Below are 15,214 nucleotides of genomic sequence, written 5' to 3' on the forward strand. Positions count from 1 at the left end.
CACTTGTGCGCGTGGCCGTGATAATTTCTTTCTAAAAAAGAGGAATTACTCTCACTGCCTGTTAAACCATGGCCGAATGCCTGCCCTGGTGCAAAGGGAAGTAGCGTGGCCCCCAGCAGCCCCTTCCTTGCGCAGTCAGCCTGGCCAGAAGAAGGGAAAAGGCCACGGGAGCCTTTGGGGGACCCGCAAGTGCCAGCTGGGCTGAGGAGGGGGTGGCTGGTAACGCTCCCTGCCGCGGGCATTGCTTCATCGCCCGCCTTCCTTCCTGCCGGCCCTGCGAGCTCTTCCCCCGCCCAGGCCGGACCGTGTGAGTCAAGCAAGTCACAAAAACACAATTAGCAGATCCTTCTGCAACGTTTTTTTGCTGCCCGTTTGTGTCTTTGGCTGGCTGGGAATGGGCCACGCCGGCTTCTTCACCCCGCGGCATTCAGGGATGATGGATTCGAGTGGGGAGGTGGGACAGAGGCAGACAGCGAGTGGAGGCTGCTTTGTAAAACTTTATTTAGAAATATTCTTGATATATTCATTATATATATATATTTATATATACACACACATTACAACAAATGTGTTTTCTAAATAGCACGTCCACAGTGGGTTGAGACTCAGGGTACCAGGTCTGGTTACTTCATTTCTGCAGAAAAAATGCAGAAATCCAAGGGGAGGGTGGCAGAGAAAGGGATGGGGCTGAAAAAACCAAAATCTGTAAGGCAGGAATTCACTCACACGGTACGACATTGCCCCAGGGCCCTGCTCCTGACAGGAATGGGGGTGATGGGCCACACAGCGAGAGGTGAAGCAGGCAGGAGGAGAGGTGGGCAGAGGAAATGTACCATTCAAATCACAATTAAAGTACAACTGTACATACCCCGGGGGACCTGTGGCACTCCGTGCACGGTGCCTGGGGCTGTTTGGGGGTGCTGACAAGGTTGTACCATTTCCCCAACTGTGCAGCTCCCCAAAAGACACAGACAGGACCTAATGGGTTTGTGTGGAATGAGGGGTTTCTGAGTATCGGTGAATTATTTTCTCGCGTCAGGTTAATAACAAGGGTGTGAAACCCCCACATACCCCACCCAGGGTTATTTGGGAACCAGGAACGGCTTTACCTGGGTGACAGCACCCCCCTACTCCCTCCCCACCCCGAGGGCACCCTGGCAGCCCCCCTGCTTGTCTCTCCTAGCCCTGGCACCAGTACCAGTCCAAACCTCTTCCTCAGCATCACCTCCTCACCCCCAGCACCTTCCCTGGTCCCCCTCTCTGGTAAAAACCCCCTGCACAGGCAACCCAGACCCAAGAATTTTCCTCCTTTTCCCCAATTCAAGATGGGGGAGATTGGTGCTTTCCAAAAAGTTGGGGGCTATGCTGGAAATCCTTGCATGGGCCAGGATCCCTTCCCAGGCAACTAATTCTGCCTGACATGCCAAACCACATGCCAGACTCTTACCTATTATTTACAAAGAGGCATCAAAACCAAGCAGGGATGGAAATGACAGGGCTCTGAATTAAGCCTGGATGGGCTTGCAGACATCCACTCAAATTCCCTGTGTTCCCTTGTACCTCAGCATCCTTGGGAAGGCACGAGTGTGGTGGAAGATGTCACCACTCAGAAAGATTTATTCCCTTCCAAAGGAGGTTTGTGTGTGGGTTTGGGTTTTTTTTTCTGCTGTATCATGGGAGAGATTTCTGTGCCCTGACATGTGAGCAGAGGGAGAGGATGGGTTTGGGGCAATTCCTCCATCAGGCTCAGGAGATGGGCTGGTGAAAGGTGGCCTGATGCAGCAGTGGTGGCACAGTGTGGCTCTCAGCTCCCACTGCAGCAGCAGCAGCCTCCTGCTCCCCTGTCCTCCCATTTCCCAAACATCCTCCTGCGGGGGCAGCAGGGTCAGGGGACCGGCCAAGTCACAGAGATCAGCTTTTTCTGAGCACTCAGGAGTGCAGGCTAATCCCACCACTGTTTTTACTGCTTCCCCCAAGATTCAGAGAGGCTGGGGACTGCCACCAGCCTCAACAGGTGAGGACCTTCCTAACACCAGAATAAATCCAGCACTATTGTCCACACTGTGGGCATTGGCACAGCTGAACCACCATTTCACAAAATAAAACCAAAAAATTCAAAGCATACCATCAAAAAACCTTTTTATAACCCTATGTACACGCACACGGTTGATACATCATTGACTCCTTTTGCCCATTTTTTTGTTTGCTTTTTTGAATTTAAAAATCCCCCAGTCCAAAGAGATACTTCACTAGCAATTATTTTCTTCCTTTACCAACTCTGAAATTCATCTTTCTCGAGAGAAGCTCTGGTCCCACAGAAACCACTGGGAAAACTCTAGGAGACCACAGCAGGCTTGAAATTCACCTGCTGAGTGTTACCAGCAGAAGGATCAGGGACTGGGAGGGTGGCAGAAAATACCTATGTACCTTTTCGTTCAGTGGATACTGCATGACAGTGTTAAACGGAAGTAATCCCACATCATAAATACAACAAGCCCAAACAATCCAAAATCAGATAGAAGAAAAAGGAAGAAAGGGAAGAGGGGAGAAAAAAAAAAAAAAGAAAGAAAAAAGGAGAGAAAAAGAAATAGTCTAAATCCTTTTAATAGTTCTTTTGCTGAGGGTATTTTTTCACCTCTTTAAAAAGATACAGTCAAAAGCTCTCGGACAACAGGAATATGTGGTCAAGCTCCTGCTCAGACCAGCTGGATGTGCTCAGGCTGGAGAAGTGCTGCAGCACTGGTGTGATGCAGCAGTTCCCAGCACCACGCGGAGCTGGAAAGCGCCGGCGGCCTCGGCGGGCAGTGGAAGAGGAGTTCCATGTCTCACCCAGATGGCTGTTTGAAAAGAGACGGTCACCGAGTGGTCTGGGAACCCTCTAAACGTGGAGAGGCGCCAGCCACGTCTCCTTCCCCTCCTCAGAGTCCCATCCCGAGCAGTTCTGTACAACGAAGACGACCTCAACTCTTTTCTCCTCCGTACGGTCGCGTACCTAAACCCCGAACGTTCATCTGGGTTGGTCTGGTCCTCAGCCAGCGTGCCGGGCTGGGCAGAGCGAGCTCCTGGGGAAAGGCAGAGCCACAAAATCCCCCAGGCACAAGTTCCAGCAGCTGCACAGGCCCGGCCTCTCCCCTGTGGCTCTCGGGGAGCAGCGTGGGGGTCATCACCGCTGCGCGTTGCCTTCTACGGGGAGGATGGCGTGGTGCAGGCCGCGCGTGTGCTTCGAGTCCAGCGCCTCGTGCTCTTCCGTGAAGCTGTCCGGGCTCGCCGCCCCGTCCAGAGAGCTTCCACAGCTGGAGTTGGGAGACAACATGTCCTGCAGGAGGTCTTCCTGGACTATCCCCGAGTCTTTGTTCACCTTGCCCCTTTGGTTTCCTTCTTCCTCCTGGTCGTTGAGCAGCTTGGCCAGGAAGTTGATGTATTTCATAGCCAGGCGCAGGATCTCGTTCTTGCTGAGCTTTTTGTCGGGCGGGTGGGTGGGGATGAGCTTGCGCAGCTCTGCGAAGGCCCCGTTGACGTTCTGCTGCCTCCATCTCTCCCGGCTGTTGGTGAAGATGCGACGAACCACCTTCGTGTGAGGGCCTGCAATGCCAACCAGGCAGAATTAGGGGCTGGGCTTAACAGGGCAGGTGTGACTTTGCTGAATAGGTCATTGCTTTGCAAATTAACTAACTGACTAATTTGAGTGAGGTTTAATCAGCAAGGCAGTGAAACAAGAGTTCCCAGCTAAGTGGAAGCTGAGCCCATGAGCTGAGAAAGCGGTAACTTCTGTTCAGTCCAGTGGAAGGGAAAAATGGAGTTGCATCTCTTTAGATGTCTCCTCAGATATCGAAATTTACCTCTCCAAGGAAGAAGGCTTAGGCCATGATATGTGTGCAGAATTTTAGTGTATCTCAACTCATCAACAAGGGTAACTCAACAACAACCGTCCTATTTAAAATTAATCTCACTAGATGGCTTTATTTTCTCTTCCAAAAATTGTCTGAAGGACACACCATTGGGATGGGAGGAAATCAGCTTGAGCAGAGGCTTTGACAGCTCTAAGATCCAGAGGTCTTCCCTGCTGAGAGAGACCAGAGGGTTGCCAGCAGCCCTCTGAAAGAGATGGGGTGGTGGGAGTTGTCCCATAGCAATGAGGACAGGTAGGAAGTGCCCACGCTGACCCATGGAGTGAAGGCAGTGCCCTGCTGGAAGGGTGAGCGCTGTTTGGAACAGCTTCACAGCTGACCTGGGGGCTGCCTGCTCTCTGTCATCACTGCCACAGGGCAAAAACTCCCTCTGACACTGATTGGAGAAAAGACTCCGAATTGCTGGAGGTGCTCATTTGACCTAATTACATGTGACCTCCAATTACACCTTGAAATTTTGCATCCATGTTTGGGAGAGGGGATGGTACACCAGATGAAGGCACAAAGCACACCAATTCTCCTTTCAGCACGTCAGGGCAGCTCCTGGTGTACATGAGAAAAGCGTTGTCTCTGTGCTAGAAGAGACCCAAAACCACATTTACTGAAAAGTACAGTTCTGCAGGAGCAGCAGTGCTGTAAATCAGGATTGCAGGTCCTTGGGTCCATGGAAACCAGCTCACATGAGGGAACACTACCACAAGATGCTTTTATTATTACATCCTTCCCATCATCTCCTCCAGGAGACATCAACAATGGAAGGTCACATCAATCTCATGAAAATCTGGAAGAATGACCAGGGCAGAAACTCCCATGGGATAGGAAGCATCACATACAATGAAAATCATCACAGAGTGGGAAGCAAAGCCTTGCAGGTAACACACTGGTGAGATTTACCCCAAAGGACTGTGGAATTCTCATTCCCCCATCTCTCCCCTGTATCCCCCACTCTGTGACACCTGCCTAACTTCTCCCTCCTGGTGGGAACAAGTCCCTGGCCATGGTGAGCAGTTCAAGCCACAGTTCTGACATCACCCAGTGGAACCAGCCCTCCAGGGCACATTTAAACACCTTTATTCTTTTCTCCTGAAACTCTTGGCTGCCTTGACTGTGGCGCAGGAACCAAACAGATGTGACTTTCTATGAGTATCCTGGCCAGGCTGTACCTCAGCAAATCCCACCCAGCACAACAGGAGAAGTGGAATCCCTTGTTCCAGCTGATCAGATACCATCAGATGCCATCACACTTTCCTCCCTTTGGGGGAAGCTGAGTCCCTGCAGCCCAGCACACCCCTCAGAACCCCCTGCACTGCAGGGTTTGCATGGGGACACAGTCCCAAGCAGCCAGTTAAAGCTGCCAGCCTCTCCAGTGTGTGAGCAGCCACACAACTCACTCCTCCTCATGGTGTGTGCAGAATAAAGGCACAAACGGCCCCTGGGACAAGCAGGGGGAGGTAGAAATGGCAAACACCTCCCTGACCTCTAGGACTCCAGTGTGATGCTTTAATAAAGGCAATATTCACCCCCAAGCAGCACCCAATGCCCTCTGTATGAATTAAGGTACAAGAGCTCATGCAGGGGGAAGGTTTCTTGTCCCTGGTGTGTGCAGCCTACTGTGCCACAGGACTGTGGGGAAGGTGGCAGGGACCAAAGGCACCTCAGCAGCACTGCTAATTAAGCAGTGGAGAATGTGCTACATCCTACTAAAATAATATGAGATTTTTAACACTTTACTACTCCTTCCAGACAGCACACAGCAACTGGTTTTGAATCCAGAGAAAGATGGAGCTCAAAAGCTATTTACTCCCATGAGGGTATGGGAAATAACCACACCTTGGATACTGCTCATTAAAAAATGTCCTCAAGAGGCTTTCAGTCTTCAAATATGTGTTTCTGTTCACTGAAAGTTGATGACTAAAAGGCATCTATTCATAAATTGGTCAGAAAACAGAACCCCCCCCCTCCCAAAAAAAACACCTGTTCATTTTCATCCAGAGGCACCCAAATCAAGCTTTAGTATATAAAACAAATTCTGACACCACTCAAATTCTCGATTCCTGCACAAACGGAATTAAACATATCTTTTAGAAAGAGATCAGACTTTGGCCAAAACATGTCAAGCAGTGGAGGAAATTAAAATGCCCCATAGCTGTGTTATAATAGAAAATCTACTTGTCATTAAAAAAATTTGCCTCATAATTAATTCAAGCAATCAGATGAGAATTTTTGCCTGGATTTTGTTCTAATGGATTGACTGATGCTTTTTTAAAATTAGAAATATGAGGGAAGTTAATAAAAATATGATCTTCCAAAGTTCCAGGATATACTTTTTTAGAGATACTTTTTTGCATTTTTATTTTCACTTCTGGTTATTTTTAAGGAAGATATTAAATGGAACAAAATTTCCATAAAATAGATAAAGAACTGCTGCAAAACCCCCACCATTTATTCTCTCACAGAAAAATCCACAAACACAAAGAGTCTGGGAAGACTTTCCTGCCCTTCTGCAGCCCCCAAGGGCTGAGGACCCTCAAGAGTGATGCTCCCGTGTGCCCTGGATGTCACCCAGCAGGTGCCCATCAGAGCAATGAGCAAAGTGTCTCAGACCACACAGGAGCTTCAGCATGGGATGCACATCCCTACAAACTGTTCCTGCTTACACAATATAATCTGATACCCTTTTTCCCCCTCAAAAAATCTTGAGTCCAATCTTGGAAATTCACACGAACCAGAACCTGCAGGACTGAGCCAAATCTGTACAACTGCATCAAAACACGTGTTCAAAAACTTGGTTACAACCAAGTATTTTTGTAATCCTTAATACCTAATTTAATAGCAAGTGCAAAGCTTTAGTCAGACACCGAGATTTGATGGAGTTTTCCCCATAAATGCTAAAACCCAGAGAAAAAGCCCTTCTTGTGCCGGGGCTGTAGCATCCCCTGTCCCACGGGGCTGCAGTCTGAAAGGAGCGGGAGGGGAGAGGATTCTGATTAATGCAGATAATGCCCTGAGCCTGTCATTTCGGGACGCATTATTTCAGACTGATGCAGGTTATGATTCGATCTTAGATTAGCTGGGTGGAAGCGAGGGGACAGCTAGCTGGAGAGGAGGAAAATTAATTGTCCAGCAATTGAAATACAGTGTTTCCAATCGCTAAAGATAAAACACATTTCAGCGAATCTCGTGTGTACGGGCTATTAACTGCAGAGATAAACAGACCGGCCTTCCACGTGCAAATCGTTCTTGCAAGTGTCCCTTTGCGTGGGCAGCAGCACACCCCAAACCTGCTGCCAGGAGCAGGCAAACCCTAAAACGCGGGTAGGATGCCCAGGTGTTGGTTTAAAGGCAGGTTATCCTTCCTGCCCAAGGCTGTGCTCCGCAGGGCGAACGCCTCCTGGCTGGAAGGGTTTTACAGGCGCAACATCTCACCGCAACGGCCCTGATCCGCACCTCAACAAAGACACGCATTTATTGTCTTCTTTCGGATTTAATCTCTAAGCAATTCGCAGAATAGGGATGTAATTAGCCACAGGCTGAGCTGCATCGCTGGGTGCTGGGTGAAGGCAAACTCGCCGAGCACGCTGCTGGGGACGGCTGTGGGCTCTGCTCACCGGAGAGCCCCCCTGCCTCCCTGGGCATCCTACTCGCGTTTTACTGTTTGGGGGTTTAGTCCTTTCATTATTTGGGGGTTTAGTCCCAGAGTGTGGCATTGTGCAGGAACTTTCGCCCCATGGCAGATAGAGACCCCCTTCCCGCCCAAAATGCGGCGCAGGGACGAAATTCTCTCACCGTCGGTGATCTCCATCTCGTACGGAGAGGGTCTCCGCTTCACCCGGTTGCTGCCGTACATGGAGAAGGAGTCCGGCTCGCCGAAAAACCCGCTGCAAGGAAAGGCGGACAGGCCGTGAGGACACACCGACATCCCCCCGGCCCGGCCCGTGAGGGGGCTGCCCCAGGGTGGGCGGGAAGCGGAGCTGCTCCGTGACCTCGGAGCGAGCTCAGGGCTCACGAAGCCGAGCCCGGGGTCGTGCGGTGACACCACACGCGGCCAGCCGGGGACACGCAGCGAGAGACGCCAGCCCTGCGCGGGCAGGGGGACGTGAGCGGCGTGGGGCGTCCAGGCTTGCGGATTTGGGCAGAATCCCCCCATTCCTGCGACTTCGTGCACGCTCGGCCCCCGACCGCAGCTTTCCCCGGGAGGCGAGGCGGGGGTCTGTCCCCGCACACCCCCGGGCTCTGTCGGAGCCTTGCTGCCCCCTTCGCTCATTTGCGGGACTCGTCGGAGAACAGAGAGGGCCCGGGGAGCTCCGAAGAGCTAAACCGGTTCTCGTCCGCTTATTGACGGAGCCCTTCGCTCTACCCAGGACTTTACCACCGCAAATTATTTTCCTTCGAGGAACGAATTTTTCTTTTCTTTTTTGACTTTCCCCCCACCTTTTCCCTTTCTCTCTTTGCAAAGTTTACATGCAAATCCGCGATGATTTTAGCGACCAGCCCCGCGCAGACGAAGGGATGCTGCTGCTCCTGCCCCCGCATCTCCACCCCGCGCCTCCCGCCGCCCCAACACCGCGCGGGACACCCCTGGGACACCGCTCCGGGCTGGGGATGGGACAGGGGGCACACGGACCTGTTGATGGTGGCCAGCGGCTGGCCCAGGTTGTAGAGCATGGCCCTGCCGGGAGGCTGCAGCGGGAGCGCGGGGGGGCTCAGCTGCACCATGCGGGCCTCGCAGGCGGCCTCGGCGGCGCGGCACGGCTCGGCTCCCGGCGCTCTCTGCATCGCCTCCCCCGCCGCCTCACGGCTTTTTATGTCCAGGGAGCCCCCCCTGCGCACCAGCTCGATGACGGGCACAGGGGCGGCGGGGGGCCCGGGGGAGGGCCGGCCCGCCTCCTTGGCCGCCCCGTTGAGCAGCAGCTGGGGGTCTGCCGGCGCCTCCATGCCCCCGCGGCTGCTCTCGGGCTCGCTCGTGGTCTCCGCTTCCGAGTCGTGCCGCCGGGCGGGGCGGGCATCGCGGGGGTCACTGGGGGGCGGCGGGGCGGGCGGCCTGTCCATCGTCCTGCGGAGAGAGGCAGCGCTCAGGGCCGGCCCCGCGCGGGGCTTTGCCCCTGCACGGGCACCGCCCGACGGGGAGAAACGGGGGAGCTCCTGATCGCCCCAAATCATTCAGGGTTTGCTGGCGGGAGGGGGGGCCGTCTGTCCGTCCACCCCGCCGAGCCGCTCCGTGCCGTGACGTCACGGGGCGCCCCGGCCCTGCCGTGACGTCACGGAGGCTGGCGGAGCGGCGCTTTGACGTCTGGCAGCGCCCCGGTCCCGCACGATGGGGACGGGCCGGAGCCCCCGGCAGGCTCCCGGTGCCCCGCGGGGATTCGCAGCGGCACCGATGGGCAGCGAGGGGGCTCGGGCAGCGCCCGAGGGTGCGGGTTTTAAATTGTGCGGCCAAATTGTGCGGCCAAATTATGGCGGAGGCCCAGCACCCAGCCTCGTTTTTCTGGGGGTATTTCTCCCCGTTTTGGGGTCCCCCATCCCCGTTCGTTTCGGCGGTGTTCGCTTCCCTGCGGAGCCAGCCCGGTCACCTCCCGGCCTGCCTGTAGCGGCCTTAGCCTCACGGGCGGCCCCTTCTCCGCCCGTGGTTATTTTTTATTGTTATTTATAAACTATCGAAATATACCTGGAGCCACTTTTTGGGGGAGAGGGGGTTAACCCAGCCCTAACGGAGTCAATCCCCCCGCGCATTCGCTACCGCAGGAAGGAGGAAGGGGCCCGGCCGCGGCCGCACGCACAGCATTGTCCCCCTTCTCCCACAGAACAAATGCTGTCGCGACAGGGCACCTCGCGCCTCGGGCAGATATCGCGATTATTTCTATGCTTTATCTCCCACATATGCCCTCGTTCGTTTTTGGATTTTTTTTGTTGTTGTTGTTTTGGTTGATTGGTTATTCTTTTCTGTATAAATAAGGAGCTTCACGGAGCAGAGAGCTGCCACCCATCCTTCTCGCTCCTTTGCCTCGGGTTATTTTTTATTCCGTTTCTGATAAACTGAGTCGCGAGGAAAAAAAAAGAAAAAACCAAAAAACCAAAAAAACCCCAAAACCAAACACAACCAAAACAAAAACCCAATTGGTTTGGGGTTTTTTGCCATATATCATTATCTCTCTGGAAAATAAAATTTTAAAAAATTACAACCACCCAACCTAAAGCATAGGTTCTCTGCCTTCCCTCCGGCCACCTTCCCGCCAGCCCTGTAGAAAGAAAAATCTAATTGCCTATTCCGATATTGTATAGGAAGAGATTACTCACATGTGTCATATTTAAGTAGGGACACCGCAAGTCTCTCCTGTTTCAACAAAAGCGCTCTCAGTGTCAGGCTGAATTTACTCCTCCCACCTCAAGGTACTTACGACTTTACAGAGAGGAAGGACACCCGCATCGGGATAAAACTGCTAAATCCTGGGAGGAAGAGAAGGGGGGGAGAAAAAAAAAAGAAAGGAGAGGGTGGATCTCGTGGGTCCGGATTGCCAGAGATCAGTGGAGGGAGAAAGGTGCAGGGGAGAGGGAAGGAGGGGACAGCACCCCGGGGAGGCCCCTGTGAGAGGGGACAGCGGCCACCCCCGGCTCTCCCCCCGCCGCCGCCGGAGCCGCCGCCTCGCACACGGGGCCACAGCGAGCGACGGCCATGGCCTGGCGTGGAAAAATAAAAATAAACAGAGAAAAAAAAAGGCGTGAAAAAAAGCGCCCTATATTTGGGGCGAATTGGGCGGTTTTTTGGACACATTGCAAGCCCGGTCCTTCCCGGGAGGAAATCACAGACGGGGCCGGACACGGGGTTGTTTTTCTCCCGATGGGCTCGCACGAAGCGGCGACGGCGGCGGCGTTTCTCCCACGTCCGGCTGGAAAATTTAATTCCTAAAGGGGCAAATTAAATTCCTCAAGGGGCCGGTTACCGGCCGAGGAACCGCGAGAGCCGGCACCGGGCCGGCGGCGGAGTGAGCCCGCTCCCCGCCGCCCAGCCACAGGAAGGCGAGGCCGGCTCACCCCGCCAACGAAATCGCGAAAAATTAGGTTTTCCCCTTCGTAAAAAAAGGAATAATCCCGATGGCGTCTGTTCCCGCATTTGTTAAAAAACGAAATACGCAAAACCGCAAATATATCAGCAGAATTTTGCCTTAAATTGGGGTGGTTTCGTTTAGAAAAAAAATGGAGGGGGGGCATTAAATCCCCGCCCGCTGGTTTCTGCTTCGCAAAATCCTTTTGTTTTCCAGCAGCCGATCGGCAGGAAATTTCCAACCCAAAAGCGCACCTCTCCCGCCGGCCCTTTGCAGGGAAATCGCCCCAAAGCCAAGGGGCGGGAGGGAGCGGGATATGGGGGACCCCGGTCTCGGGGAGAAGCGCTCCGGTTCTGGCCGTGGGCCGGGCCGTGTCTCGGTGTTTGTCCCTGGGGAGGGCCGGGGGAGCCGGGCCCGGGGGGCGCCTCGCCCCCAGCGCCCCCCAGCCCGTCCCTGGCTGCCGCAGCCCCGGGGTCCCGGCGCCCTGGGGGTGCCGCACCCCGCAATTTCAAAGGGGGAAAGTGGGTTCTCCTCACACCGACCCCGCATCAAAGAATAAAACACATTAAAACCCAACCGCGGAAAAGGTTTTGTGTTTTTTCTCGTCTCTCATGTGGGGCAGAAGCCCCCAAAAGTTCCCTCGCTGCCCTCCGAAGCCCCCCAAAACCACCTCCCGCCGCCCCCAGCGCCCGGACTTGTGCGGAGCCGATTCCTCTTTACTCACCATTTGCTTTTCATTGGGAAAAGTGAGTGGAGCCATTTTGTGGCCTACGCATCGCGGCTATATTTGTAGTAAGTGTTGGGTGGCTTCAGCTGGGTAGGCTCTAATTCCACATCACGTCCAGTTTCCTATTTAGTATGGAGAGCGGAACACTACTGCAATGTGGCCGAGAGAGATAAAACCCCAGCAGTGGCCCGCCTGCCCTGATAAGCTTCTAAACCCATTATTTATGAAATGATTCATTATTATTTGGCAATTTTATCGAAGGAAAGCGGAAAATTATTGCAGGGATATGCATAGGAATAACTCCGGAATGCATGCCTTCTAGCTTTTTATGTGTGTGTGCTTAGATGCTCTTAAAAAGACACTAAAAAAAAAAAAAAGAAAAAAAAAGAAAAAAAAAAGTAATAAAAAATTGCACTGTGGCTGCCCGCATCTGAATAGTGATTCTTTATTTTAGTCCTCTTGGAGGTTATTATGCTCCTAGTTTGTTTTTTTTTTTTTTCCTTTTTTTTTTTTTTTTTTGGGTTTTTTTTATATTATTATTATTAAATATGGAACACCTACTCCGTTCTTAATTAAATTTAATGAGCCAAAATAAATTGTTAGAGATGTTGAGAGAGGGGGAAAGGGTGTGGGCTGCTTTGGGACAAGAGGAGGTAAATAAAGCACATCGAAAGGAGATGTTTTGGAGAAAACCGGCCCCAACCCCCAGCCTTCTCCCCCAACACTGTGCATTTTTGCTGAAGGGCTGAACTGGGGCGAGCTCCCTGTCTCGTCTCCCGTTCTGGGGTGGGAAGAGGCCGAGCATCCCTGCCGAGCTGGGGGATGCTGGGAACCGTGAGCGGAGAGGGTGCCGAGCCGGCACCTCGAGAAATTTGGGATGTCAGCGGCGGATCCTGGAGGAGAGGGGCTTGGGGAAGGGAGGAAAGGGCCCTGGCTCGCCCCGCAGCAGTGCGGGGCAGCCGGCGGGGCTGGGGCCGGGCTGCGGGGGCCGGAGCTCGGGACGGGCTGCGCGCCCCGTCGGGGCAGGGCTCAGCCAGGCCGCGGAGAGCTCCGGGCCCGGGCGGGCAGGGACCCCCGGCCTGGGCAGGGACCCCCGGCCTGGGCAGAGCCCCCTGCCCCCGGAGCGCCTCGTGGGGACGGAGCGGGCAGTGCGGGGGTCGCGGTGCCCTGCGCGGCCATCCCAAAGGGACGGGAGGCGTGAAAACCTCCCCGAAACGCCCGAGGCGCCCGGCATGGACAGGGGGGAGGCAGGAGTCGCTGGAGGGTCCCAGATCCGCTCCTCAGGGCACCCGCGGGTAGCGCGGCCCCACAGGCAGCGGCGGGGAGCGGGTTTGGACAGCTCAGGCACCGGCCCGAGCGGGAACCCGAAAATCAACGAAATCACGGCGGGCGCGGGGCGGCAGGGAAGGGGCCCGGGCTGAGCCCCTCCCGGGACACCCCCGGTGCTCTCTGCGGGGCTCGGGCCGTGCGCGGGGCCCCGGGACAAGCGGCGGCGAGGCCCGGCCGCACCTGCCGTGGAGCGGGGCCGGCGGCGGGGCCGGGGCGCGGGGGTCGCTATTGTCTCCCCGCCACCTGCGCGCCCTCCGCAGGGGGAAATGCCGGAGCTGTTATTCTTCCTTTCACTCCTTCCCCTCAGCCTCCCGCTCTGGACGCGGCCGTGGGAGAGGTTTCCACAAGCCTCGGCGGGGCCGGGGCCGTGTCCCGGGCGGCAGGAGCCCGCACGATGCCGGCGGCGTGCGTGGGGCGGCGGGGCCGGGGCGGTCACGACGCGCCGGAGAGCCCGCCGTGCCTCCCGCCAGGAAACACGACCATGTTCGAGCCGGCTCCTCTCAGCAACAGGAAGCGTTAAAGATAGAACAGCCGGGGCTGGGCGGGGGAGATTAGGAAGCCGAGCATCTTCTGAGCACCGAGGGCCATTCCCAGCCGTGCCTGTGCCCGCTGCGGTGGGAGCCGGGCCGTGCTCAGCCCACCTCCGGTCCGCATTTTGACTTTATTGAAGAGGGATCAAACGCTTCAGTCAGGGTGGGGAGTACCAAAATGATCCCAGTAAAGAGGTCAGTGATGCTCCAAGCAAGCCCAGCAAATTTTCAGCTAGCACTATAAATATCTTCCCTTAATTGTAATAAATAATAGCTAGAAACAATAGAAGAAGAAAAAAAAAAACAAAAACCAAATCATTAAAGCCTTAACGTTGCCCCATTAGCTATGCCATCACCTCACAAGCCAGTTCTAGAGCCTGGGCCTCAGTGCTCAGTTAACAAAGCCAGACCTGGCTTAAAGGTTTGGTTTTTTTTTTTACCTCAACTTGCAGTGGATGCTTCAGGGAAAAAAAAAAAATCCAGACATCTTGAAATTACTCAGCACCACACTATGAAAAGAAAATGCTGCTTAAAGGGAAGGGTGTTTTTTTTGTTGTTTTGGTCCAGTAAATTAACATTTTGCTTGCTTGGAGGTTGCTATCCAGGATTATGTGCTTTGTGTAACTTATTATAACACCACACCCTTGGCCTGAGCTGTGTGCAAGTAGTTTGGCTTTTGTCTTTAAATTGTTTCTAGCCCTTGAGCATTTGAAGAAAGTCTTTAAAATATTAACCAATACAGCTGTCATCTTCCTGTGTTTCCAGACATTTTACAATAGGAAACAAAGAACAAAACCCTGCAACAATAGCTCAGAGGTATGAATTGCCTCATTCATCTCACTGGAATGTTCAAAAACATTAACTATTTTTTGACTGATTCAGCAGAAAATGTGCTGGCAGATAATAAGCTTATGCCTGATCCAGGGGAGATTCAGGGACGGAGAAAGGTTTTATTTTTCAGCACAGTAAAGTAGCACCTTTCCTGAAAGGAAGCAAATATCCTTGTTGATGGAAGAGGCTGCGTGAGAGGAGAAATTCTGGCTTAAAAGGAGCTGCTGCCTTCCTCTCTCTGTACTGGCTTCAAAACAGCACATGGTTTATCTCAGCCCAATTCTGTAATAAATTAATTAGCAATTAGTGCCCACTCAAACATACCAAGAACACTGCAGTCCTTAGGCTGTGACTGGGAAAGGCCCGGGATTTCAGTAGAGGGTGTTTTAATCTCTGGTTTAACACTCAGAACAGGAAAGGCAAGGTCAGCACCAGGCTGAACTGCTGTTGAGACAATGCCATCACTAAAACAAAGTTTGTTCCAAAGCCTGTGAGAGAATGCTGATGCACCTAAAAGGCCAGTGAGAAAACACATGGCTCTACCATAATTTCACCATCCTCCCACCAGGAATGGTGGGAATGGGAATGAATCACTACTTCCAGCCAATTCTTCACCTTTTGCAATATTATCATCACAAGGTTATGGAAAAGAGCTGCTTCATTAATAGACTGGAGTGCTTGGTGACAGAATATTTATGTGTTCATTCAGAACAAAGTAAATTATTATTTCTGCTTACCCCACCACCCAGTATCAGATTCCTGATGAGTTCAGTAGCAGGTGAACCAATGAACTTCAAGTTAACCATTTTAACAATGACTGTGTCTTAAATAAAGGCAACATTAGTCAAG

General features: G+C 53.3%; 1 protein-coding gene across 2 annotated transcripts; it reads right to left on the minus strand.

Annotated features, from left to right (window-relative positions):
* Window positions 1–484: 484 nt before the first annotated feature.
* TAL1 (TAL bHLH transcription factor 1, erythroid differentiation factor) lies at window positions 485–11,824 on the minus strand. 2 transcript variants are annotated; one of them, XM_054638726.2, is made up of 5 exons: window positions 11,673–11,824; window positions 10,203–10,352; window positions 8,533–8,961; window positions 7,695–7,786; window positions 485–3,582 (listed from the first exon to the last, which is right to left on the minus strand). In XM_054638726.2, coding segments are annotated over exons 2-5 (942 nt in total). In that variant the 5' UTR covers window positions 10,205–10,352; window positions 11,673–11,824; the 3' UTR covers window positions 485–3,163. The 2 variants fall into 2 exon arrangements, with proteins under 2 accessions (XP_054494701.1, XP_054494700.1); XM_054638725.2 differs by lacking the exon at window positions 10,203–10,352 and having other exon boundaries at window positions 11,673–11,816.
* Window positions 11,825–15,214: the final 3,390 nt, after the last annotated feature.

This window comes from Agelaius phoeniceus, chromosome 8, assembly GCF_051311805.1.
Source record: "Agelaius phoeniceus isolate bAgePho1 chromosome 8, bAgePho1.hap1, whole genome shotgun sequence".
In the NCBI taxonomy this organism is placed as follows: domain Eukaryota; kingdom Metazoa; phylum Chordata; class Aves; order Passeriformes; family Icteridae; genus Agelaius; species Agelaius phoeniceus.

Excerpts from the sequence above, each read along its gene's own strand:
- TAL1 (XM_054638725.2), bottom strand. Across the intron at positions 7,787-8,532 it reads CCGCTGGCCACCATCAACAG|CGGGTTTTTCGGCGAGCCGG; the intron begins GTCCGTGTGCCC and ends CTTTCCTTGCAG. Across the intron at positions 3,583-7,694 it reads CGAGATGGAGATCACCGACG|GCCCTCACACGAAGGTGGTT; the intron begins GTGAGAGAATTT and ends TTGGCATTGCAG.